The following is a 25,705-nucleotide window of genomic DNA, read 5'->3' on the forward strand; positions in this document are numbered from 1 at the left end:
TTGAAATCACAGTTGGTTTAAAAGTGAATGTGCTGTGTGCTGGTGTATGGGTTGAAAATCACAGCACCATAGCTCCTCCCTCCCTCTTGCTGCTGCCAGGAGCTAAGCGGTGGTTTGTCTTAGCATTATGTTCATTGTTTCCCAGACTCAATGTTTGTCTCCCTCAAACAAGCCACAAGTGGTAAGGCCAGAACAAAGCTTGATTACAACTTGAGGTTTGTATGGAAAAAGGCAAACGAGCCCAGGTTCAAATGCAACTTAAACCAAACCATGCCTTAGCTGCTGGCAGCAGTGTCCACAGTAGGAGCAGAGGAGGAGTGAAGCAGCCATAATTTTTGCTCTGTGCATGCTGTGTGTTTGCCTTTAAACTAGATTTGGGGAACATTTGGCTCTTTAAGATCTTGCTAAAGTAAAACACCCATCATCCCTGGTCATTGGTCATGCTTGCTGGGGCTGCTGGAAGGGGTTGTTCAGCAACATTTGGAGAGCCAATGGTTCTCCACCCCTGCTTTAAACCATAGTTAAATTTAACTATGGTTTACAGTGGCACGTGAAACAGGCTACTGTGGTTTATTGCGCAGAACTCCCATGTGCACAGGCATCCCTATTTATTTTAATTGTAGGGCAGAAAGCTCTTTTGTGTACATGGAGACGCCTCCTCTTTTGAAATGAATAGGAAATACCTTGTATGTGAAAGCTTTCAGTGTCATAAAAGTTCTGATATGAAGAAGGAACTCCTGCCCTGCACAGTCTATTGTGTAGCCTAATAAGTGGAGTGTTGGATTTAGAATTGGGTGACAAACGCATATATCCCCATCTCTGAGCTTCAATTTACCTATCTGTAAAAGGAGATTATAGTTTGAAACATGTATATTAAAAGGCTGATCAATTTTAAAGTGGAATACAAGAAAGGGAGGCGGGTGGAAGTCAGGAAAATAAGGTAATGAATGATAAGAATTTGAAAAGAGGTCTTTTTCTTCTTTTTTTTCTTTTCTTTCTTTTTTTCTTTTTTTTTTGTTAAATTTTTTAATATCCTTTTTCTTTTTAATTGTTAGTATTTGTTGGTGTTTTAATATGTATTGTTCTTTTTTGTATGGTTTTTTCCTTTTTTCTTGTAAAATTTAATAAAATATTATTTAAAAAAATTTAAAAAAATAAAAGGACATTATATAAACAGCTTCCTCTGGTGATTGTTGCAGTATAAATTTTACCATGTTCAATTAAATGTTTAATAACTATTACAAGGTTAGCAACAAATTCATTTGCTGGATTATACTATTCAGATATTGTTCTGTTGTTGTTATTCTAGTCGCAGAACAGCTATATGCCTTACAGTGGATTGAAGAACTAGCAAACCCACCCAGCATTCTTACTGAATTCCTTCACCACCTGCAAGTAATGGATATTTCATGTGAAAAATTATGCATACTCACTAATACAAATGGCCTATTAAGAATATTATTCAATAGGTAGGTATTTTTTATTTTTGAAATCATTGTTTCTCAAAAAATAAACAATTGTTTCTCAAACAGCTTTCATTAGAAAGCAACAAATATCCCAGTTCTTCTTGTTCAGGTATCACTTTTGTTATCTAATCTGAAGTTTGTCTCCTTGTGAATTGTTCACATCAAGAATAAATAATAATGAACATTTATCTTGTCTTTAAAAAAACCAGATTTATCACAGAAACTTTATTATTCCATAGATCAAAAGACTGTGGACGACTTTGGGCCTTAACCATGGCTAAATTGATAAAAACTGAGAATATTGCATCCTGTGAGATAAAAGGACTATTCAGTACATCAGAAAGGTATGATAGTAGGCTTGTAGTTTTTCTTAGACTGTGATCACATCTACTGCTACCCCATTGATTAAAGTAGGAAATGGGAGGAAAGGCCCACATTGTGTCTCACATTATAAAGAGAGAGGATATGTCCAGCAATGCTCTGGTCCAAAATCAGATGGCAGTGATAAAAGTGCATATTAGTGATCATATAACTGGCTGTTTGGATTTTCAAGCTTTGCTCCAAATTGGAGCCACTCTATGATAAAGACCTTCCCCCTCTTCAAGAGAAGCACATGTGTCACATGAGTATGAGGTGGAAATGATGTTTCACTGCACCTGGTCCCTAAACAACATAGACAATAAACAACAATAGCTCTGAATTTGGATGGAATTAATTCACCTATAACATATATCATGCATCATGACTAGGATGAAATATGGTTGTTGGGTCATAATTTGTTGGCTACAAGTAGCGCAAAACAGTAAAAATATTCTATGTTCTTGATACGTACTTAGATATTTGGTGGCGCACTTAGATATTTGGTTGGCGCCAAAAGGGGGTGGAATGGGGCGGAACAGACTGATGCACATCCCGCTGACATGCGCGGCGGCCAGGAACGCAACCCTCGTGCGAGTGGGAAGTTGTCTGTAAGGTCTTTCAGGCCATAACACCTTAAGGTGGCTCACATAATAAAACATTTAAAATCCATATTTTTTCTTTCCCCCCATCCCCAACAACAGTGCCATATACCCTCCTGCCCCTGTATAGTGATAAAATAGAAAATATAATAGTAAAATACTGACAAATTATATTACATAAACCCAGACCAGCCTCAAATCTAGCATTTAAAAGTGTGGTTAAAAGCTAGGTATTTAGAGCCGAGCCTTTAAACAATCAACAGGAGAGCCAACTGCTCTTTCCATGTGAAGGAGTTCCATAATGATGGGGATAGCACTGAAAATGCCATGTCTTCTGTAACCACCAGCCTTATTGATGTTGCTCGCGGTTCTGCAAGCAGAGCTTTTATAGCTGATCTTAAGGCACATGTGGGAGTCATAAAGCCTTAGCAGAGGCTTGTAAAATTGCAGGGGCCCCCTGACCTCGTGACCAGCACTCCAAGCTTTACAATGTATTGGAATGTATTGACTTTAAATGGAGTTGTGTTTCCTCTGGGCAGTGATGACCCTATTTGGCGATGGGTGGGTAAAAGCCATGACCGGATGTAGGTAACGTGAGACATTGGCAAACGGCCATGCGACAGGAGAGAGGAGAGAACAAAGGATAATAAAAGATACCGGACAGGAGAGAAGGAGTTCGAATGAGCTGCCCTCCATCCATGAAAATATTGCTGGCTCTCTGTGTCTTTATTTTATGCTAAACAGCGCCATTTGTGACGGCTGGCTCCGACAGGCACAGTCATATGGGAGCAGGCGATCTATCAGATAGCCCAAGTCATTTAGAGATTTAAAGGTAACCAGCACTTTGCCACGGCTCTTCTGGGCCCAAGTCCATCAGTTCAGCTGGTACAGAGTTGGAGTTACATGCTCTCTCCTGACATCTGTTCACTATTTCTACAGCTTCCCTAAGCCTAGTAGGTGTAAATGATGAGTGGCAGAGCTGTTAAAGACACTTTAGCCTGATAATCTTGGTTACTTCATATAGATGTTAAATAGCATGAGAAACAGAAATGGAACATCCTTAGCATTCCTGATTCCCCGACCCCCTCTGTTCTTATATGCTTTACTTCGCTTTGGTGGAGAGTCCTGTCTGTTTCAAATAAATGCTCTGGGGGTCCTGGTTTGTGGTTGTGCAAATCCTATTTCTTCATAAAATTCTGCAACAAAACATTTCCTGTTTCATGGCCTTTCTGAATTACTTTGCATTTTATCTGTGGACATCATACTGATTTCCAGATTGTCTGCTGATGTGTCATTTTCTTGGACAGGTTTTTTCCATTAATGGAAGGCAACTTGCATACGCTTCAGAATCTGTCTCCATTTCTACTTCAGGAAGACAAGGAAGAGCTTGTTATTCAGTGCACTGCTAAACTAATGACCTGCAATGAAAGTGGACTTTACAGTACTGATGGTCAGTGCTTTAGATATTATCTCCAATGTTTCATTAGCTTGTAGGAGTCAGATTTTTAATGCACTAATTTAATTAGATGTTTGCTTGCCTTTGAGAATTGCTTCTGTTCTTCAAGAGAGAGGAAAAGGCTCTTGACGAATCAGTGTATTGTTAAGTGCTTTTTCCAAGGTGCATATTAAGCGTACTCATTAGATAAATGGTAAATCTAAGTTTCTTTTAGACAAGTTCTGATTTATTACAGATTGAAGAAAATGTAATATGGATGCTGAACGTTAGGAATTATTTAACCTACCTTTTTCTGATCTTGCATCCAACCACCAGTGTCCACATCTTGTTCTGCTTCTAATTTACTGCTTTTCTTGTTGTTTTCAATAACATTTAATGTGATATTTTAAATCTAGCATTTGACTCTGTTTTAGGAGCTTTTGGATATCTTGCTATTTTAAATTCCTGCTTGAATTGTGGAAGCGTTGATTATGGAGATCTAATGCCTGGAATATTAAAAATCATCATAGCCTGGCGAAATGACTATGAGGACAGCTTTCTTTTTAGCTGGTGGGTAGCTTTATTACAGTTTTATTATGACTGGTCTGTGTTGCACGGTTGAAATGGTTATATTTATAATAGGGCTGCAATTCAATTAAATAACTGTTTGAAATTTGTGTAAGTGTAAACAATATTTCTGTAGCAAGAAGCATATTTTTCTTTTTAGAGGATCCCCCTTTGACTTAATAGACATTATCTTAGCAGAGGTATTCCTCCTGTGTGTGAGAGAAGGGGAAATTCCTCTTTGCTTTCTGCAGTGTTCACAAATATTGGGAAAAAAATACTTTACAAAATCTGCTGCCTGTTAATTTTCTTTTTTGTAATTTTCCTCCCTGCCCCCCAGCAATCTACGGGAAGGAAGCCCACAGGTGCTTGGCTTGAACATAGAGATGATCCGATTTATTTCTTTGTTGCTGAATGATCCTTCCTCTTTACTGGAGAGTGAGTGGGATTTTGTCATGTGTTCCATGCTGGCCTGGTTAGAGGTAAGAAGCAAACTTAAATGTAGGGAATGATATTAAGGCCTCTGCATGAAGTCTTGAGAGTGCAGATATTTTTCTTTGTGAATCCACTGGGTGGCAGTTCTTGCCTTTGAGAAATCTAAAATATGCGGCAGCAGCCTGTCATGTAAACTTAAGAAATATTATTGTATGGTTTTACTGTAAAATTGGCTACAGTAAATGTTTTGAACTTTTATGAAGCAAAATTTTCAGAACACATCTGAGCTCAATCTATTCCCATGCACCAGTTCCACAACATGTTCAACAAAACATAACTGGTAGTTTATTTTGCTAAAATATGCTTAACTGATAAATAAAGAGGTATGGATAGAAATGTGGAACAAGAATCATGTCAAAATGAGGGTAAAAGAAATGTAGAACATAGAATCGTAGAATTGTAGAGTTGGAAGAAGGGACCACAAGGCTCCAAACCCCTGCAATCTCTTACCATACTCTTACCAGCAGATAGATCCTGCCATTCTCTTTATCATTAGAGAGAGAAAAGACTATTGTAATCTATTTTCATACTTAAAGAAATTGCTTTGATTTGTTATAGTAGGGTTTGTTGTCATTGAACTTTTAAGAAAATGTGTAACTTTTAGATTAAAATTATTCTTTGAATGGGTGTTAATGAAATTCCTCAGGTTGTTTTTTTTAAAAAAAGGAAAAATAAAGCCCATCCTGATGTTCTTCTTTCTTTTCCAGACAACAAGTGACAGCCAGGCAGTCTTTCCTGTTGCCCTTGTGCAAGTGTTTGCCTGTGTCAGCTGCGACTTGAGTGCTGCCTCGAGTGCTTTTTTCCAGGCAGCAACTCCTGAAATCACTGAAAAACTTCCACCAAACCTCATGGCTGAATGGCAGGAATTCTTTTCTGAAGGCATTCATAGTTTACTTTTATCTTTGCTGGTAAAAATTACAAGTAAGTCTGGCAAATGATAAGTATACAATATAATATGGAAAAGTAACTAATATTTTGGACACTCTGCTTTACTGCATCTTAAGATTGCAGTTTTATTTAACAGTCTTAGAAATACAGAACTTTTCAGTGTCCAACACTGTTCTGTTTGTGTACTATGATGGTCTGTTCACCTGGTTAGGCTGTTAAGCTCATTGATAAAAAATGAGACTTTCAGCAATGCTCTGGAAATACTTCACTTTTTCCAATCCATTCAGGAAAGCATGTAAATTTAGTGTCCTCGGTGCTTCCAGACTGGCACTATTTTTCTGGAGGGATTCAAGGGCATACTGGAAATTTAGGTTTATACAGTTAAAGTAGATTAAAACATTCTGCCACAAGGAATCAATTTTTTAATATATATATTTTGGTTAGGAAATTGAATGGGAAAAATACTGAACATTATGGGATGAACAAATTCTTAATGGAAAGATGTTAGCAAGGAAATCAGGATGAATGCTCAGTTAAGACCAAACGTAGTCTAACTACCACATAAGCTTTATGTGTGCAAATCAAGATGAGTTGTCAATAAATCGGAGGAGTCCTTTAAGAGTACAATATCACATTTGTATGTTACATTTTTGAATCGTTTTCCAGGAGAACTAATAATTCTATAATGTAAACTTGCTAAGATGAATTAAAATTGTGAATTCTCTTTTCTGAACAGGAAAAGAAAAAGATGCATTGGAAACATCATTTCAGAATTTCATGTTGAAATCTTTGGGGAAAGCTTTAATGTACATTTCAAAGGATCAGTTATTGAACCACAAACTTCCTGCCAAATTTGTTGCTGGTCAGAAGACAAATCTCCCTGATAAACTGCAAACCTTGTTAAATACTTTTTCTCCAATGCTGCTCTTCAGAGCTAGACCTGTTCAAATCACAGTCTACCACATGTTAAATAAGTAAGTTATCCCCTCCACACATACACTTTGATCTTGTTATAGCATAGAATATGTATTTAGAAATAGACCAGGGAACAAATTAACATAACCAATTGCCCGTTCATTACTGGGCTTAGTTCAAGGTGCTCACATTAGTTTGAAAGGTGCAGTCTTTCCAAACCGGAGCCTATGTAGGGCTTCTTGATCTCTAGGTCTGCCTTGAAGATGAAAAGCACACTGACTAACTACTGTTTCCACATCAAGTCCACCAGGGAGCTCCTACACTAAATGGTATTGGCCTCCTCTCAGAGGGATTGGTGACCACTATTGTCCTGTAGGCATCTGCTAGATCGCTCTACTGATTCCGAATAAGGAGACTTACCACGGGGGCAAAGGGATGAATGCAGAGTCTCTTTCACCCCTCTGCCCTTCCATCTTCTCCAGTTTTGAACTATTGCGTCCCTTATATATATATTTTCAGGCACTAAATATAATAAGGGTTAATACTGAGGATGAGGGTAACGATGCAAGCTATTTCTGGGTAGCACCTCTGTAAACGGATGATTCCACTACATAATAGTGTGCTATAGTAAAGGTATAGGACCATTAGGTCCAGTCATGGCCGACTCTGGGGTTGCGGCGCTCATCTCGCTTTATTGGCCGAGGGATCCGGCGTACAGCTTCTGGGTCCTGTGGCCAGCATGACTAAGCTGCTTCTGGCGAACCAGAGCAGCGCACGGAAACGCCATTTATCTTCCCGCCGGAGTGGTACCTATTTATCTACTTGCACTTTGACGTGCTTTCGAACTGCTAGGTTGGCAGGAGCAGGGACCGAGCAACGGGAGCTCACCCCGTGGCGGGGATTCGAACCGCCAACCTTCTGATCGGCAAGTCCTAGGCTCTGTGGTTTAACCCACAGCACCACCCGCGCCCGTAATAGTGTGCTTACTTGCTAGTAATATCTGATGTTGAAATCCTTTTCAGAACAGATAATGTTGGGCCTTAAAAATATGGATAAAAACACTGTTTTTTAATTTTTCTAAATCCCAGGTTAATGTCTGACTTGCCTAAATTTGACAACGAGGATCTCAAATCCTATGGTGATGAAGAGGAGGAGCTATCATTGTACGTTTCATTTTATTTATATAATGAACGAAGCAATTGCCTATCATAGTAGAATGTTAAAATGTTCCAACCACTTGCCAGTCTTGGACTTTCAAGGCTTAAGTGGGAAGATACACCTGTGATCCTCAATATTGTGTTTGTGTGTATACACGTGCCTCAGGAGCTGTCACATAGTTGCAGAAGGTACACCCCAAAGAACTGGGAAAGAGTAATGTTCCATGTTCTCTTCTTCCTGATGTCTTCACAGTTAGGGACATAAGAACCTTGTTGGATCAGACCAGTCTCATCTGGTCCAGCATCCCATCTCTCATATCCAACCAGATGCCTATGGGGAGCCTACAAACACAATGTGAGGGCGATAACTGTCTCCTGCCATTGAACCTCTGTGTTGAGGACTCACAGACCTCCACTCCTGGGGGTGGTATATAGCTATCATGGCATTCTAAGTAGGGCAAGCTAGCCTTTAAAGTGGGTAACTAATTCACAATTTTAAGCAGCGATTCTGCCTTGGGAGTAGCCAATTGTTTGATTTCTGTCTAGATCTTTTTGCTCCTTGCTGTGGGCTTGTTCAGTAGGGCTGGTTTAACTCCGAAGTCATATATTTAGATCTGGAAGAAGTTCTTTGTCACCTTGGTAGCACCTGGTAGCACATTCTAGGTGTTGGCATCAAGGAAATGAAAATAAAATGAAATTCTCCTGGAGAAAAAGTCCTCCATTGAGGTGCTTGAGATAACATGGCATTGATTAATGTGCTTACATGTTTGGTACAATGGAAACTGGTCTGAGTGTAATAAATAACACCTTTGCTGCCCTGACTTTAGGTCCCCACCGGCAGCTCTTATGACTGTGCTTGCCACTCAGGAGGAGTTACTGGAAAACATCCTAGAAGGCATTCCAGTTGGAGAGTTTGCAGTTATTCAACCACTAAGTGATGAGTTTTGCCTTGTTTTGGGATACCTCCTCACCTGGAAATTAATACTAACTTTTTTCAAGGCAGCATCTTCTCAGGTGAATTAAAGGGTTTATCTTTATCTCCTCACCCTGTGACACACATATACACATGTACTTCTCCACATCCTTCTACTTGATTTGAATTAATTTTATAATGAATGATTTTAGAGTGTTGTGTTGTGTTGTACTTTTGTACTGTTTTATTGTTGTTAGCTGCCCTGAGCCCGGCTTCGGCTGGGGAGGGCGGGATATAAATAAAATTTATTATTATTATTATTATTATTATTATTATTATTATTATTATTATTATTACTGACAAATGAATTCAGCTGTGTTCAGTTATTCCTAATCCACAGCAGTAGGAAATAATCAAGCCTTTTGCTTGAAAACCATTGGAACAAATAAAAGCATTTCAAATCCTTTTGCCCAGAACTTGGAGCTTCAAAATAGCGGATGGTGTTCCACTATCCATTTTACTAGTATTCCCAAGTCATTTTTGTCAGTGAGGAAAAAGTACTTTCATATATCTGAACAAGGGTTATGGTTGTTTTCATGCCAGTTTGGATAAATGATATTGTCTTGTAGCATCTGGCTGTAAGAAGGAAACCTGGCAACATGAAACCCAAGGCAATCTTACCAGCATACGTCATATTGACATTGCTAAATTGCTCCATAGAAATATGTATTTGTGATGTTGTATCTTATTTTTTTCAATAGTTTGACCAATGCATTACCATTAATTTCCTTGCAAGTGCGTATTAAGGCTTTGTATAAAAACAGTCTTGTCTAATCTGCTGTGAATCCCACAAAGCCTTTTCATACTCTCATTGTATACATTCCTTCAGTTTTAATGCTTCTGAGAACAGATTTTATTGGGAATAATTTTTGTATGCTTTCACCACCAGCTGCGAGCTCTTTATTCACAATATCTCCGAAGAACTAAGAGTTTGAATAAACTATTGTATCACCTGTTCAGGCTTATGCCAGAAAATCCAGCCTTTCCAGGATCAACAGCTGAACTCCCAAGTAAGGATGTAAAAACGTACTTTACTGAGGAGCTGGACTTAGACGTCAAAGGTCAGTCCAAATAGTTTTAGCTTTAATTGACATTGAATTTCTTTCATTGTGCGAAACAACTGTGGAGATGTAATTTAACTGTTCTTATTTACAAACCACTTCCCCCATTTGTTATCCAGACACCTCATCGCTGTCTTCCCACATCCCTCATTTGGCATGTTCTGTTTACTGTATGACATTAAAAGATTTGCCAGCCATGGTTCGTCTTTGGTGGAATAGCTGCGAGAAACGAGTCTTCAACACTGTAGATAAATTTACAAGCAAATATGTCAGCAGTGTACTTTCTTTACAAGAAATATCTTCAGTGCAGACCAGTACACAGTTGTTTAATGGAATGATGGTTAGTATGATCTTATCTACATAAATTTATTTCATTGTTTGGCAAGTTTGATACTGTAGAAAGTAAATTACCATCGAGTGTTCAATCAGAAGCACACACTTTATCTAAGGTTGTTTCTGGAAAACAGGTTTGTGCATATATAGAGCTCTGAATTAGGGCAGTGATCATCTGCAGTCTATGTATTATTCTGTAATTTAGAGATTGTATGAGATACTCCAGTTAATATCAATCCCTCAACAAATTAATGTCTGGAAATGCCTTGTGATATTCGTAGGAGCATACAGAACTATTCCAGGATTGTTACTTCTGCTTATTAAATAGAAAAAGAATATTTGCGCTCATAAATAGAAAAAGATATTTGCGTTCATAAATGTTGCAGATATTGTGCTGTCATTTCCGGGACAGATCTCTTCTATAAGCAGCCATTTTCAGTGTCTCTGTTCTTGCCAGCCACAGTTAAAAACATTGCACATATTTCGGTGAGGGGAGGAATAGAAGTATATTGCAAGTACACTTTACAAGTGCATATATTTTAGGTGCATTCCAAATTATCTGCTATATGCCTTTTTGACAAGTATTCTGCCTGCTGTGGATTTGTTTTTCCACAGGTAAAAGCTCGATCTGCTACACGAGAAGTCATTGCTACCTACTCAGTTGATGATATATTCATTGAACTGATAATACAGCTTCCTCCAAATTACCCCCTGGGCTCCATAACTGTTGAGAGTGGAAAGAGAGTTGGTGTAGCAGTGCAGCAATGGCGCAATTGGATGCTACAGTTGAGCACATATCTCACTCATCAGGTATGTGTCACTTAAAAGTACCATGATGGTTCAGTCCTTACCATGTATTATTATCCACGGGTTAGGTCTGCTCTGAACAGCAGGTGGGTGCAGAATAGCAGGGCAGCTGCTCACCATTGGACAGCTGTCTAGCTCAATATAACCTTCAGTCTGAAAGCCATCTGCATGGGTACCAAAATTGCCCCCTCCTGAATTTGCACTTGCAAAAAATGTCCAGTCCCTAACTGAGCAGGGAGAGAGAAGTACTTTCCAAGCATGGATCCAGTCAGATCTGCACTCCCAAAAGCTCTTGCCATTGAAATGGCAGCTACTTCAGTCAAAATTCCTGTTCTTTTTTAGAAAAAAGAGAGTTGTGTAGTATAGCTATTAAGTAAAATGTATGCTTGGCAGATTCTGATCTATGGAAAACAACTCTTGCTAAAACCAGATACAGTGGAGTGCTTTATTATGTAGTAGACAGCATTAATGGTGGGACACCATGCTTTAAAAAAACTTTCAAGATATGGTATAACTTCCTTGTAAAATAGTTGAAAGGACTGTGAACCAGTATGAGAAGTGAAATACTCTAAAGACAAACTTGAAATAATGAATTATTGATTCCTGAGACACCTTATTTTCTTTTAGAATGGAAGTATAATGGAAGGCTTAGCATTATGGAAAAACAATGTGGATAAACGCTTTGAGGGTGTTGAAGACTGTATGATCTGTTTCTCAGTCATACACGGCTCTAACTACTCTCTCCCTAAAAAAGCTTGCAGAACATGCAAGAAAAAGTTCCATTCAGCCTGTCTGGTAAGTACATGGAACAGACAAATTCTGAACCAAGTTTTAAATAAAAGAAGACACAGAAAGCTTCAGTGGCTTTAGGAGTAGTCAAATCCACAAAACTAGTTGAGTTTCAGTAAAATTGAGAGGATAAATCCTCCTGTAATGAGTAGCAAGTTTTTCACTTAAGAAAATACTGCATTGTAAACTAATTATCAGTCTTGGGAAATTATGCAGCCGACATTCTTGAAAACTGAAAGACTGGGACATATTAGTGTAGTATGCTCATATAGGAAAGCTATCTGCCCATGGTAGTAAGCCTTAGAATATGACAATTAAGTCCTTAAGCACCCAAATGGGCAAAAAACTTCGTTGAATAATAGGTTTCAGAAATGGCTTTCATTTTAATTTTCACAGAAGTCACACATGTGATAGTTACTTAACTATTTAAGACATAAATAAAACTTGTTCATCTAGCAACCTTACATTTAACGTAAAATGTATGTCAAATCTGCTTTTAATACTTTTTTAATTCTTTCAGTACAAATGGTTTACATCTAGTAACAAATCCACCTGTCCGCTTTGTCGGGAGACCTTCTTCTGAAATGACTTCTCTGCTTCAATTAACTTCTCAAAGAAAATCAACAGCCACAGTTGGATTTAGCTGTGAAACGCTAATTTTAGCTTTATTTACAAATAAAAATCTTAAGTTGTTTGATCAGGGTATCATACAAATTGTATATGGCTTTTATATTAATAATTATTTATTATTACTATATATATTAAAGCAAGGCATTCTGACATCTCAGGCAAAAACTGATGGTATATAAAGCCTCAGCTTCTGTGCTTTGGTTAATTCCAATGCTGTGCATACTAGGGGTGCCATATTTTGAAGAGCAAAAAAAGAGGACATGGAGCCCCCTCGCCTTCCATGGTGTACGTGCACTGTGGACGTGCACACCATACCCTCCAATATTTCTGTTCAAGAAATTCAGTCCTGATCAAAAGAACTTCTGTCTTCGTTGTGAGAAAAATAATAATACAGGATCAAGTATTACTGTCTTTTGTGCAACCTTTATTCCAGAGTAGTTTTTGTTTAACAGGTAGTCTTCAGGACTTGCAAAATTTAAGTACCGAGAGATTTTCTCTTCCTGCTTGTCTGGAAAGTACTCTGGTGCCTTTTAAGCCACATTTTTGCAATATTTTGATAATTTCATCTGCAATTACAAATGAGAAATCACAGCTCAGTTTAAAGCAACAGATGGGTCCTAGCCTTCTTAAACAACTATCAGCCAAAATTATCTTCAAATTTCTTTCATCATTAATTTTGCAAAAAAACCCATACACAAACACAATCCACCCAGCTAGATTTCCTGCCTATTGGCAAAGAGAAAAACCTGTAGAAAGCTGATACTAGCACTGCCGTGAGAACAGGTATAGAACAAAACTAAGCAAGGTTCTTAACTCCTTATTCCTGACCAGTGTAAGGCTATTAAAAAAATGAATAATAATTGTTCACTGCCAACCTAGTCTCAGTTTGGCTCTCAACCGAAAAATCTGTTCCTTTGCTACTCTATGATTCACATTTACTTAACATTCAATTATAGCAGCCTCTGACTCGCCTGTATGCCACCTGTAAATAGATGTAGAAACTCTGGGCAAAAATGGATCACTAATCCATTCTACAGCAAGCATTACATGACTAAGCAGTAATAGGCATGTGATGAGTCACAAGGAAGTGTTGCAGCCCCTAACATAGGCACCCCCAAGCTTGACCCTCCAGATGTTTTGGGACTACAACTCCCATCATCCCTAGCTAACAGGACCAGTGGTCAGGGATGGTGGGAATTGCAGTCCCAAGAAAGCTGGAGGGCTGAGATTGGGGGTGCCTGCCTTAACAGAAATATTGCTGTTTACAGCTACAGCTTGAAACAGATTAATCTCTATTTGGAGCTCAGAGTGCAACTGGGGTGGGTGACTTTTTAGAATCAGAAATGGAAATTGTATGACCCTTTTTTCTTCCCTATCTTCCTGTCACCTTGTGTCGACTTTACTATATGGTGTTAAAGGATTTAGGTTGGGGGCTAGCTAGCCCTAAACTCAAGTGTCCTATGCATTGATGGAAGCACGGGAGGTTTTGGAAGAATGGGAAAGAGTACGTGTGACCTTTTTATTTCTCTTCCTGAAAAATCTTGGTAAAGTGCAAAAAAGGAAGCGTAACCTCATGGCACAGGTCCCTCTGGTGACCCAAATCCTCCAGAATACCTACTGCAAGATGTTGGGGGAGGCATGTGGCCTTCCAGTTGTTCTTGGTCTCCAACAGTCCCAGCTAGGATGGTCAATGGTCAGGAATTCTGGGAGCTGGAAGACTGACAACAACTAAAGAGCCACAGGTCCGCCTTGCCTATGTTAAAGCCCCAAGTAGGTTTTTTTTCTTTCCTTCCCCCACTGTTGCCCTCAACATTCTTTAGACATATTTGGGACTTAATTTTTTTTAGTTTTAATTTACATATTTCTGCATACCAAAGGAGCCCCCCCTTAATATGTAAAAGTGTCTACCTTATTTTTAGGTAGTCCCATTTAGCATCCAAGCCTGAGGCTAAATGGCTTTTAGAGGAAATATGATTGTCATTCTAGCCCCCTGCAGGTGAAGAAAGTTCATGTGATGAAAGGGAAGTTGTATCCTCAATGTTCTGTGCTGGGCCAGCCTCAGAATCTACACATTGAGTGTGGATCTATGCATGAGATATACATTTGCAGCGATCCACATTAAATACATAAGCATCAGGGGGTGAGGCTGGCCCACCACAGAACACCTGGGATGGGGTCCCATTTTCCCTTCATCATATGGAATTCATTCATGTGAATATGGTATGAAGGGGGATTCTGTGTTCTCCACAAGGGCTTTCACTAGCAGTAGCTGAATACTAGACAGACCATACAAGATATATACAGCTCATATAAGCCATCATAGGAGTGGCTGAATCCAGTTTGGCATAAAATTGTCTCCAATACTCATTCAAATTAATTACAAAATTATTCTAAAGCATGCCTCTCTCTGAAAAGATTTAATGCAAAATGTAAAGACTAGCCAAACTGTTTTTAGGATATTTGCCAAGTGTTTCAGTGTAAACGCCTTAAGTTTAAGAGGTGGGGGAAAGAACAGAAGTATTACTAACCTGGATCATTTTCTTTAATTGCAACTAAGTAAAATAATCCTCTAGCTGAAAGCAAGTCTGACACCAGTGGAAAGAGCCTGTCCATAACTTCTCTGCCATTTTTACCTCCAGCCCATGCTGCCTCTATTCCATGACTGTGAATCTAGAATAAATGAAAAGGGAAAATGGCACTTTGATATACCATGCAGCATTTTAGACAAAATAAAAACAAGATGACCTTTGCAATGAGTGAAGTCAAACATATTTGAATTCAATCAGTTATCTAAGTCACACATACTTGTTTAGCTTTTTAATCAGTTTTTTAAAGCAAGATGGCCTTACTGTCTATTATTACTGCAGAATCATCAGGATATAAAATCTGCAAACCTAAGCAGAGCTCCATTCAACACAAGGGTGACTGAGATAAGATCAGGCTGCAAGTATCCAGAAAATGCATGTGCAAATTTCTTAACAGTAGTAATAATGGAAGACAGAAATACTTGACAAGATTAGCTAGTTAATATTGAAAACAGATTTAGGAAATGCTGCAGTTGAATTAAAATTTTCAGACAAGTGAAATTTAACATATTCAGTGGGTTACAACTGCTACCCAACTGCAACAGGTTGATAAACTATTTTCTCAAATGCATACGTACCTCAGCAGAAGGGGTTACTACATAAGGTGGGTTAAATAGCAGTACATCCACTTTCCCATGCAATCGTGGCAACAATGCTGTTACCTAGACATAAATTGCCGTAAAATAAATTAACACAACTTTTATTCTCCAACAAACTTCTCCAAGCCGGCTTGTGTAAAATACGATTTAGTAAAGAATTTGGGGCAGGGGCAAAGTTACAGCTATTCCAGTTTGCTTCAACTTTAGCACATGACCTTCAGTTAGGTCACAGAGGACTAACATCTTAATAAAAGACTGGTTATCAATCTAAAAGCTGTCTCATTGCCTTTATGCTCCAAGAAAAGGTCAAAACCAAAAAACAATGTTGTTTTCAATTAACTTACCAAATTACTGCTACAATTATTTTCCAAAGGAAGTGAAAAAAGGTACCTCTGTATTAAAAGGATTAACATTTTATAACTTGATCTGATTTAATATTTGTGTTCTGCTTTTCAAGCAACAATGTTGAGATGGAAGTAGCTCACAATAATAATAGTACCATTAAAATTTACAAACATCAGTCACTAGTAAAAAACAATAGCATATAAATACTGCAAAAAAGCTAATTTATTGAACAATATAAACTCAAAGGGTCTTGAGGGGCTGGGAGCTGGGGGCACCGTCATACAGTGGTTCCGCTCCTTTCTCCTGGGCCGTGTTCAGAAAGTGGTGGTGGGGGATGAGTGTTCAGACCCCTGGGCTCTCACTTGTGGGGTGCCTCAGGGTTCTGTCCTCTCCCCCATGCTTTTCAACATTTACATGCAGCCACTGGGAGAGATCATCAGGAGGTTTGGGCTGGGTGTTCATCAGTATGCGGATGATACCCAGCTCTACCTCTCTTTCAAATCAGAACCAGTGAAGGCGGTTAAGGTCCTGTGTGAGTGCCTGGAGGCGGTTGGAGGTTGGATGGCGGCTAACAGATTGAGGTTGAATCCTGACAAGACAGAAGTACTGTTCTTGGGGGACAGGAGGCAGGCAGGTTTGGAGTTACCCCTGGTCCTGAATGGGGTAACTGTGCCCCTGAAGGACCAGGTGCGCAGCCTGGGAGTCATTTTGGACTCGCAGCTGTCCATGGAGGCACAGGTTAAATCTGTGTCCAGAGCAGCTGTTTACCAGCTCCATCTGGTACGCAGGCTGAGACCCTATCTGCCTGCGGACTGTCTTGCCAGAGTGGTGCATGCTCTGGTTATCTCCCGCTTGGACTACTGCAATGCGCTCTACGTGGGGCTACCTTTGAAGGTGACCCGGAAACTACAACTAATCCAGAACGCGGCAGCTAGACTGGTGACTGGGAGCGGCCGCCGAGACCACATAACACCGGTCTTAAAAGACCTACATTGGCTCCCAGTATGTTTCCGAGCACAATTCAAAGTGTTGGTGCTGACCTTTAAAGCCCTAAATGGCCTCGGCCCAGTATACCTAAAGGAGCGTCTCCACCCCCATCGTTCTGCCCGGACACTGAGATCCAGCGCCGAGGGCCTTCTGGCGGTTCCCTCACTGCAAGAAGCCAAGTTACAGGGAACCAGGCAGAGGGCCTTCTCGGTAGTGGCTCCCACCCTGTGGTACGCCCTCCCACCAGATGTCAAAGAGAACAACAACTATCAGACTTTTAGAAGACATCTGAAGGCAGCCCTATTTAGGGAAGCTTTTAATGTTTGATGTATTAGAGGATTTTAATATTTTTTTGGAAGCCGCCCAGAGTGGCTGGGGAAGCCCAGCCAGATGGGCGGGGTACAAATAATAAATTATTATTATTATCAAAGTGCTATATCAGCACATCACAGTGAAGTGTTTGGTATTATGAAAGTTTGGTATCAAAAGGATGAGTTATAATTTGAATCTCACCAGATCGGTAATTATGGGCTGAATGTCAACATTATTATGTATGGCTGTTTCCACAGTGCACAGACCTGCCAGAGGGTTGATATCGGTACACCTATAAGCAAATGAGCAGTATTTCAGTTAAAACAAGCAATGTTTTGTCAACCAAGGTAACTGGACATTAAATATCATTTAGATAAGGTGATATTAAAACTGTCACAATGTGATACAAATAAATACCCACAGGTTGCAGTTCCTTATAAGAGTATTCTCTTGTAGTTGGCAACAATTAAGATACCATGTTAGGCATAACAATTCAAATATCCCTATCTGCTCTGACTGCAGGGATTTTTGCGCCACCCAAGCTTTGAAAGAAAGGATACTGGTAACTTTTATTAAACCAAGATTAACCATGGACTTCCATGCAACATACTGGCTCAGTTCACTATGGTGAATGAAGTTTATGATTTGGCACAGTATGTAAACATCTCCAGGCACGGCTGCACCAGAAATACAGAAATAAGTCTTTGAAGCCAAGTCCTGGAAGGATGGAATACTAAAGCAGATAAAGAGGTCTAAAGCATAGTTTGCTTCTAATGCATTTGGAAACTCAATGGTTTAGGTTCTAAAATACTGCTAAAATGAACCCTGATTTGGTGTGATATCTGAACCAAGTAATTAGCTGCATAGAGTTGGGAGATGTATAGTATTAGCTTCAACCTGTGCATCTTTCACCCAACTGGTCTACTGTAGGAAGGATCCACTGGCATCAAATATACATTCCCATGACTTTAATTACACTTCACATATTTATGCCCAAAGGTTTTTTTTAAAAAAACCACCATAGTATACAACCTAATTAAAAGGCCACTGAAGTGCAATTCATGGTAATATTTTTGTGATCTAGGGGTGTGGGGTACATTTAAATAATCATATGCACCCTGCCTTTACTTATCCTACAATACAATTTAAAATAACATATAAATACTTACAAGTATAACGCTTTGGGTCCAGCAATTGAAGCCAAAAATGTTGAAACTACTCCAGATCCAGATCCTACTTCAAGGCAGATCTCAATGCTAAACATTTTAGACATAAAAATAAGGGTGCAATGAGATTAACGAGGGCTGTGCCGCTATAAACTATTCAGACAGTGACTACATATCTTAAAAATATCTGGATACAATGTATTTTTCTGCAGAAAAAAATAGAGATTAATATTATCCACTGTAAGCTTTACTTTAAATGGAATGACTATACCCACTAAGAAGCTTAAGTTCTATTTTTATAAATTAATAAGCTTGATTTTTAAAGAGATTAAATTCATTTTCCATGTAGTTTTCAACTTCTGATTTTTTAAACTAGTAAATCCTATTTGAAATGCACTTATCCAGTCTAATGATGGCCTTTCAAAAAATCTGTAAGCCGAAGTTCTTTATATATTTTCCATCTGTAAATGCCAGTACGTATTCTAGTTTTGCCTCAAAACCAGTGGGTCATCCTGCAGATGAATGTTTGCTCTAGACACACTTAAGCACAGTTAACTGTCATAACTATAGGACAAGTATATCCCAGATATCAAGCTGGACTACAGCCATAGTTCTAACAGAGCATATTCTGTGTATATAAGGTTTCAGATTCATCCCTTGGCAACACTACTTTAAAAAGGGAGTCTCAAGTACTACTACTGAGAAAGATCTTGCCACAAGGCTGGTTGAACTCCTTTCAGTAGAAACTGTTCACAATCCTTACTGCAACTAAAGCCAATATGTTGGAACAAAACACTATAGAGTATGACACAACCAGCTTTGGCAAGGCCCTACAAGGAAATAAAGTAAGGTGGTATGTTTTTGGGTGCTATTAGAAGCGGCAGTGTGAGAGACAGGCACATCGGATCCATGGGGCACAAGTCATCAATGAATTCTACTTTCAAGGCTCCTTAAAATAGCAGCAATGCTCTTGAGGCTCAGGGGTCCTTGGTGGCACGGAGTGCCTTCCATCAGCTTCAGCTGGTGACCCAGCTGCTCCCCTATCTGGACACATATAACCTAACTTCTACCATCTATCCTCTGGTAACTTCTAGGTTAGATTACTGTAATGTGTTATATGTGGGGCTGCCTCTGAAGAGTGTTTGGAAACTTCAGTTGGTGCAGAATTCAGCGGCCAGGTTGCTCACAAGGGCAAAACAGTTTGAGCAGTGTTAGAAACTGAAATATGAAAGTCAGGGACTAAATGGCACCTTGAACTTAGGTTACGGGCGCAACAACGGAATGTTTTTATAACAAAAATACAAAGCTGAAAATAAGAACTGCAGATAAAATATTATATTCATTTTTCATATGGTCTAGTCCTCTTCTGAAGACTGCAAAAAACGCCGCCATGTGTCCCCTGCCCACCCCCCTAATATTCTTAAGAGGGTCTCCTCTCCAGTATTCAGAAAGTGGCTGGAAGTGGGGAGGCACGAAGAGATCTTCCTTTCCTTCCACTCTGCAGTTTTAATCTGAAATCTTAGGCGCAGTACTGTGCCCAGAGCTCAGAAACTACTCGTGCAAATGCAATTCCTTGTCACAAAACGTGCCTAGAACAATGGGAGTTTTGAATGCTGGGTTTGAGCATAGGATGCCAATTCTGGCCTGACTGCACTAGTTTCCAGGCCCAGTTCAAAGTGCTGGTTTTGACCTATAAAGCCTTAAATGGCTCAGGATCCCAAAACCTGTGGGACCACATTTCCCCATTATGAATCCCCCCAGACCCTGCAATCACCATCTGAGGCCCTTCTTCCTCCACAAGAGGTCCAGAGGGTAGCAATACGAGAACGAGCCTTTTCTGCAATGGCTCCTCGCTTATGAATGCTATCCTGAGAGCCTCCCCTGGCACCTTCATTACATATCTTTAGGCACTAGGCAAAACATTTATCTACTGCCAATCCTTTGGCTAATTAAACTACCTAAGATCTTTTAAACTGTGTGGGGAAGTTATTGTTTTTGTTTGTTACTATGTTATGCATTTTTGTATTTTAATATTCCAAACCACCTTGTGGACCTCAGATGAAGAATGCTATACAAATTTAATAAATTAAAAAAAATATTTTTTTCCAGTGGGACTTTCTAGTGCATTGTGGCATGTTGATCAGTGGGAGGGCTGCCATTTAAACTTTCTGCTTCAGGCACCAAAACAGGCCAGAGTCCTGGTTTGGGTTTTTTTGCTACACTTCTTTCACACCCTTCCTCCAAGGAGCTCAGGTTGTACTATTCTCACAACTCTGAGAGAAAAAAATTAGCTGAAGCTTGCAAATCTTACAAATAAACATGTGCAGGTTCCCAAAGATGAGATCGTAACTGCCTTGCTCCTTGTGGGGGGAAGCATATCCTGATCCTATCTGTCCAGCTTCAAGATTGTGCCAGCTGTGTGAGAAATAAAGAAAGGGTGAATGTTGTCCTGTTTCTTGTAAGTTGCCTTGAGAATGTGTGATCCAAGGGTGGGGCATAAATCTTTAAAAATAACCAACTCATCTGCCACTGCATGCACCCGGATGATGCCTGTGGTTCCATATACATTTGTTGTGTGCACATTATTTTACACATGAACCTTAAAAAAGCGTGTTGAGTGCTTTTAAGGAATCTGCTTTTTTTTCACGCCATGGTGGAGGAATGGGTATTGTGATCTGGGTTCAATGCCCTCCTTACCATCATTAGGCTAAGGTTACCAGACGTCCCCGTTTCCCGGGGACAGTCCCCAGATTTACAAATCAGTCCCCTGACAAAACCCATCTATTTAGCAGGAAGTTGAAAAGTGTCCCCGGATTCATTGAAACAAATCTGGTAACCTTACATTAGGCACACACACACATTTCTTTTCTTTGTTTTCAGACTTCAAAGAACTCCAAATGCATGGATATACACTTTTAGTTTGTTGTTGCTTAGTCGTGTCCGACTCTTCGTGACCCCGTGGACCAGAGCACTCCAAGCACTCCTGTCTTTCACTGCCTCTAGCAGTTTGGTCAAACTCATGCTGGTAGCTTCGAAGACACTATCCAACCATCTTGTCCTCTGTCGTCCCCTTCTCCTTGTGCCCTCCATCTTTCCCAACATCAGGGTCTTTTCCAGGGAGTCTTCTCTTCCCATGAGGTGGCCGAAGTATTGGAGCCTCAGCTTCACGATCTGTCCTTCCAGTGAGCACTCAGGGCTGATTTCCTTCAGAATGGATAGGTTTGATCTTCTTGCAGTCCATGGGACTCTCAAGAGTCTCCTCCAGCACCATAATTCAAAAGCATCAATTCTTCGGCGATCAGCCTTCTTTATGGTCCAGCTCTCACTTCCATACATCACTACTGGGAAAACCATAGCTTTTACTATACGGACCTTTGTTGGCAAGACTTTTAGCTTAACTGCGCACAATTTGAGGTTTGAGTGGGTTCGGTTTGATGTTTAGCTCTGCTATAGTGGTCTGCACTTTTTCCGTAGGTCGACGCCGCTTTCTTAAAACGTCCTTGGAACGTAACCCACCTGCAGCACCTTCAATATAAATTCACGCGAAGCCAACCAGTTCAGTTTTTGCCAAGAGGCCAGAGCTGCGAGACCTGAGCTGCGCCACCAGCACGCGGGGTGAAGGCTCCTGACAGGAACTTGGGGCGGCCGTACAAATGACCGGCACCGCCGCCGTTTGCGTGCGCGCGCATCCTCTCCCCCCCCCCGCGTCCTTTCCCCGCCTCCCTCCTGCCATTGGCTCCCTCACCTGCCGCTCCTCAGCTCCTCCGCGTCCCTCTCCAGAGCGTCCAGCAGCAGGAAAGTGTCTTCGGCGGGCTCGTAGACCTCGCTGAAGGGGCCCTGCGGCCCCACGTGCCGGTGCCACGGAGTGGGAATCATCGTGGGGCACCGCCAAGGGTTAAACAAACGGCTTCCCGCCTAAGAAGATGAGAGTAACGGCCGGTCAGGCGACGGGGGGGGGAACTGCGCAGCCGCAAAAAAAGTCCCGGATGTAAACGGTTCATTACACATCCCTTCGTCTGAGGTGGTGGATATTTACAGTCTTGTAGAGAGGCACAGAAAGACCAAAGAAAAAGCTGCCGGCTGCCCAATGAGCAGAGGTTTCTTGCCGTAGAAGGGCTGCTTTGCTGGGCAGGAACTTCCGGTGCGTTGCCTGCTGGGAAGGGACCCTCTGGGAAGGAAGTCTGTGGTCCGGATTTATAAACAACTCGCATTGAGCCCAAATTCCGGGTTCAGTGTGAACGTTCCAGGGCAGAAGTGAAGGCGGGAACCAGCAGAGAAATCCAGATTTTTAGCGTGGCTTTGGCCAGCGGCGTGCCATACTCCCAAACAAGGCAGCAGCGAAGGCAGGCGGTCACGATCTTTTAATTTTAGAGAGGGTGTTGTATTATGTTGTATTTATGTTTTGGCATTAATTATAAGGAAGCATGGGGAGATAGCCAACGAAATCATTCATTTTTTTCCAACACCTTCCAGCTAAGATTTCACTTCATGCGTCTGATAAAGTGGGCTTAAATCTACAGAAGCTTATGATAAGTTTTACTCTTTCAGTTTTGATCGTGGTTAGGGTGTTTTAACTAGGTTCAATTTTCCACTTGGATGTGAAGCTCACCAGGTGACTCTCAATCTAAACTACCTCAGAGTTGTTGTGGGGATTAACTGGGGAGGGGGAGAACAATGTATGCTATATTGAACTTCTTGGATAAAATATGCATATGAATGCAATAAATAAAATAAGGTACCACAAGACTGATTTTTCTGTATGTGCTCCTGTATGCAACACACTGATTGCCTTCATTCCCTTCTGCCTGCCCTGTGCCCCCTTTGTTAGCCTCCCCCCACCCCAGGCCATCCTAAGACATTTTGCTATCTGAGCCAAAAGACAAGTTGGTGCCCCAATCCCATTCTTGTGGGTGGAGTAGCAGTTGATTCTTCAGTACAAGCACAGGGTACCTCTTCAGCTGCACCTAGGGCAACAAGCTAGTTGAGAGTACAGGACAGATCACGAGGCACACATAACTGCCCTACGACAAAGTGCAATAGTAGAGTGGGGGCATTCAGGAGGAACAGCTGGGAGCTGCATGGATGTGTGCTTCTGTGAGCGGAACTAGTTAGTTAAATCCAGCCCGTGGACTACCATACCACCCTCTTTGTGGGGAAGACGTAGAGGAGGAAAGTATATTTCTGCCTGTAACCTACTAGGTGATTTTTCCAGGTCAAACTATTCAGGTGTCATCACAGGTTGCAACTCAGTTGTACACACTTCAGCCAACTTTGCTGGTGTAGCCCAGATGGTCTATGTGAGCCTACCCACATTCAGTGTTATTTTTCTAGAAAAAGTGGTGCCAGAACTTGGCACAAACTCCTCCTTTGTTCTTTTATAATGGCAATGGCGTCCACCTGAGAGGTACCGAAAAAGCACTGCCCACATTTAACCCAGAGTTCTACATGTTGAACTATGCCTTCCTTTATTTGAGTTGTACCTCATGGGATCTGCCCTACACACAGATAATGCCTATGTAGTTGTGTGGTTTTTTGCCTACACCCAGGCTGGGGAACATGTTGTCCTCCAGATTTTGGACTCCCCACATCCATCAGCTGTAGTAGGCATAGCCAATATTCAAATATTATGTAAATTGTGGTCCAGCAACATCTGGAGGGCTGCAAGTGTCCCACCACTGAATACACTGAAACAGGCAAGCCTGTTTTTTCTGGCATTAGAAGCAGCAGCTCTTACAAAGAAATGTACAGCAGCCATTTTCTGCTTTTGCCTTTCCATTTTTCATTCTCTCACTTTTTTGAGAAGTGTACAGTTATTTCAAAGCATGGTAATGAATGGGAGTCTCTTCCAATCCCTCTTCAAAACCCTTTTTGTGTGAAGCCTTTGACATGGTCCTAGGTCCTATTGTAGCTAAGCATAATTACACATTCTTTTCATTATTATCCCTGTTTCCATTTCCATCACCCTCCTCTATTGTCTCCCTGTATCTGATTATTGATTGCAGATCCTTCGGATAGGGACCTGTCCTATTGTACTCTGTAAAGCACTATGCACATTTATGTATTTACAAGCAACCTCATGCTCCATAGTTTGGGAATTCTAACAAATAAAATCAGTGCAGTTTTCAAAGGTACAGTCTGCCATCTTGATTCAAAATGGCACCCATTTGTATCCAAACATAAATAAAAACCTACCCCTTGATCTCGGGAACCATAATGCAAAATTTGGTTCCTGTATCTTAAGAGGTATCCACATGCATAATGAACAATTTTTCAAAATACATAATTGATTTTAAAGCATGTTACCCCAGCTTCAGCTAAAAGACTGCTAGAGCAACTTATATAAGGTCAATTAAAACAAGTAAATCCCTGGCCCACAGCTTGCAATTTGAAAGAAAACAAAAGGTATGAAGAAGGGAGATTGCAAACTCTGGCACAAACTCTTCAAGTTACATAGTAGGTCTTCTAATGAGCAGATGGAAGGAAAACAGTTCAGGAAGATGAGCCAAAGGGTGTTGATAAAAAGAGATGATGGAATGCCCCTGCTTATCACCTTGCTTTCTGTTGCAGCCATGTGATAGCCTTTGGAGGGAGTGGCCCTGCTTTCCACCTTTCCCTCAGCCAGGTGACACTTAATGGAGGGAGGAGGAACCTGATAGTGTGGTCCTGTTTCCTATCACCCCCTCTGCTTCAGCCTAATAAAATTGCTGCTGATGGTGCTATATACATAACAACAAATAAATGAATAGATTATGCAACATCCACAAGATACACTTTCAGAATGTACACAGAACAGACTGTTTCTTGTAACACCATAACAACCAATGCTGCCGAATAACTTGGTGGGCCAATATAATGTTGTTGCCAAGGCTGAAGATCAAGTCCAATTCTTCAGTTTGCTTTTGGGTGGCCAGGAAAAATTAGTTTCAGCAAAGGCTCATGCATGCTGATTTAAAATGAATCCAGGTCTGCTACAAAGAACATTGGAAAATTGCAGCGGCCAAGAACAGACTTGTATTTGTGAAGTTTTATAGGCTTGTGATTTTGCATGAAGCCTGAGGTCTTGTGCTAGGCACTAAAAATACTCAATTAGCAGATTATGACTAATAGAATAGGATAGTTCTGCTTGCACGAGACAAAGTAATATACAGCAATATTGAGCTCTTTCAATAGTACAATGTCAAGCTGTGCTGGGTAGATGGAATAACAGTTGTACAACATATTCCTATGCTTGTCTACTCA

At 40.5% G+C, this 25,705-nt stretch overlaps 2 protein-coding genes across 2 annotated transcripts in view; one reads left to right on the plus strand and one right to left on the minus strand.

Annotated features, from left to right (window-relative positions):
• Positions 1 to 12,556, plus strand: part of LTN1 (listerin E3 ubiquitin protein ligase 1) — a 29,488-nt gene extending 16,932 nt beyond the window's left edge. Inside the window, exons 17-30 of the mRNA XM_083611221.1 lie at positions 1,310 to 1,469; positions 1,706 to 1,810; positions 3,733 to 3,875; positions 4,295 to 4,430; positions 4,765 to 4,906; positions 5,627 to 5,840; positions 6,544 to 6,781; positions 7,811 to 7,885; positions 8,707 to 8,893; positions 9,742 to 9,913; positions 10,033 to 10,253; positions 10,862 to 11,056; positions 11,681 to 11,848; positions 12,363 to 12,556. Of these exons, the coding sequence (XP_083467347.1) occupies positions 1,310 to 1,469; positions 1,706 to 1,810; positions 3,733 to 3,875; positions 4,295 to 4,430; positions 4,765 to 4,906; positions 5,627 to 5,840; positions 6,544 to 6,781; positions 7,811 to 7,885; positions 8,707 to 8,893; positions 9,742 to 9,913; positions 10,033 to 10,253; positions 10,862 to 11,056; positions 11,681 to 11,848; positions 12,363 to 12,425 (2,219 nt within the window). The 3' untranslated portion in view covers positions 12,426 to 12,556. The remainder of the gene's footprint in view (positions 1 to 1,309; positions 1,470 to 1,705; positions 1,811 to 3,732; positions 3,876 to 4,294; positions 4,431 to 4,764; positions 4,907 to 5,626; positions 5,841 to 6,543; positions 6,782 to 7,810; positions 7,886 to 8,706; positions 8,894 to 9,741; positions 9,914 to 10,032; positions 10,254 to 10,861; positions 11,057 to 11,680; positions 11,849 to 12,362) is intronic.
• HEMK2 (HemK methyltransferase 2, ETF1 glutamine and histone H4 lysine) lies at positions 12,202 to 22,855 on the minus strand. Its single transcript, XM_083611335.1, has 6 exons — positions 22,212 to 22,855; positions 18,470 to 18,556; positions 17,502 to 17,592; positions 15,636 to 15,719; positions 15,001 to 15,142; positions 12,202 to 13,038 (listed from the first exon to the last, which is right to left on the minus strand). The coding sequence occupies exons 1-6, from the start codon at positions 22,340 to 22,342 to the stop codon at positions 12,932 to 12,934; spliced, it is 642 nt and encodes a 213-aa protein (XP_083467461.1). The 5' UTR covers positions 22,343 to 22,855; the 3' UTR covers positions 12,202 to 12,931.
• Positions 22,856 to 25,705: the final 2,850 nt, after the last annotated feature.

The sequence above is a fragment of the Podarcis filfolensis genome (assembly GCF_964270895.1).
Source record: "Podarcis filfolensis genome assembly, chromosome: 4".
Lineage (NCBI taxonomy): Eukaryota > Metazoa > Chordata > Lepidosauria > Squamata > Lacertidae > Podarcis > Podarcis filfolensis.

Excerpts from the sequence above, each read along its gene's own strand:
- HEMK2 (XM_083611335.1), bottom strand. The coding sequence starts at position 22,342 with ATGATTCCCACTCCGTGGCACCGGCACGTGGGGCCGCAGGGCCCCTTC. Across the intron at positions 15,143-15,635 it reads TAGTAACCCCTTCTGCTGAG|ATTCACAGTCATGGAATAGA; the intron begins GTACGTATGCAT and ends CATTTATTCTAG. Across the intron at positions 13,039-15,000 it reads AATTAAAGAAAATGATCCAG|ATGAAATTATCAAAATATTG; the intron begins GTTAGTAATACT and ends TTGTAATTGCAG.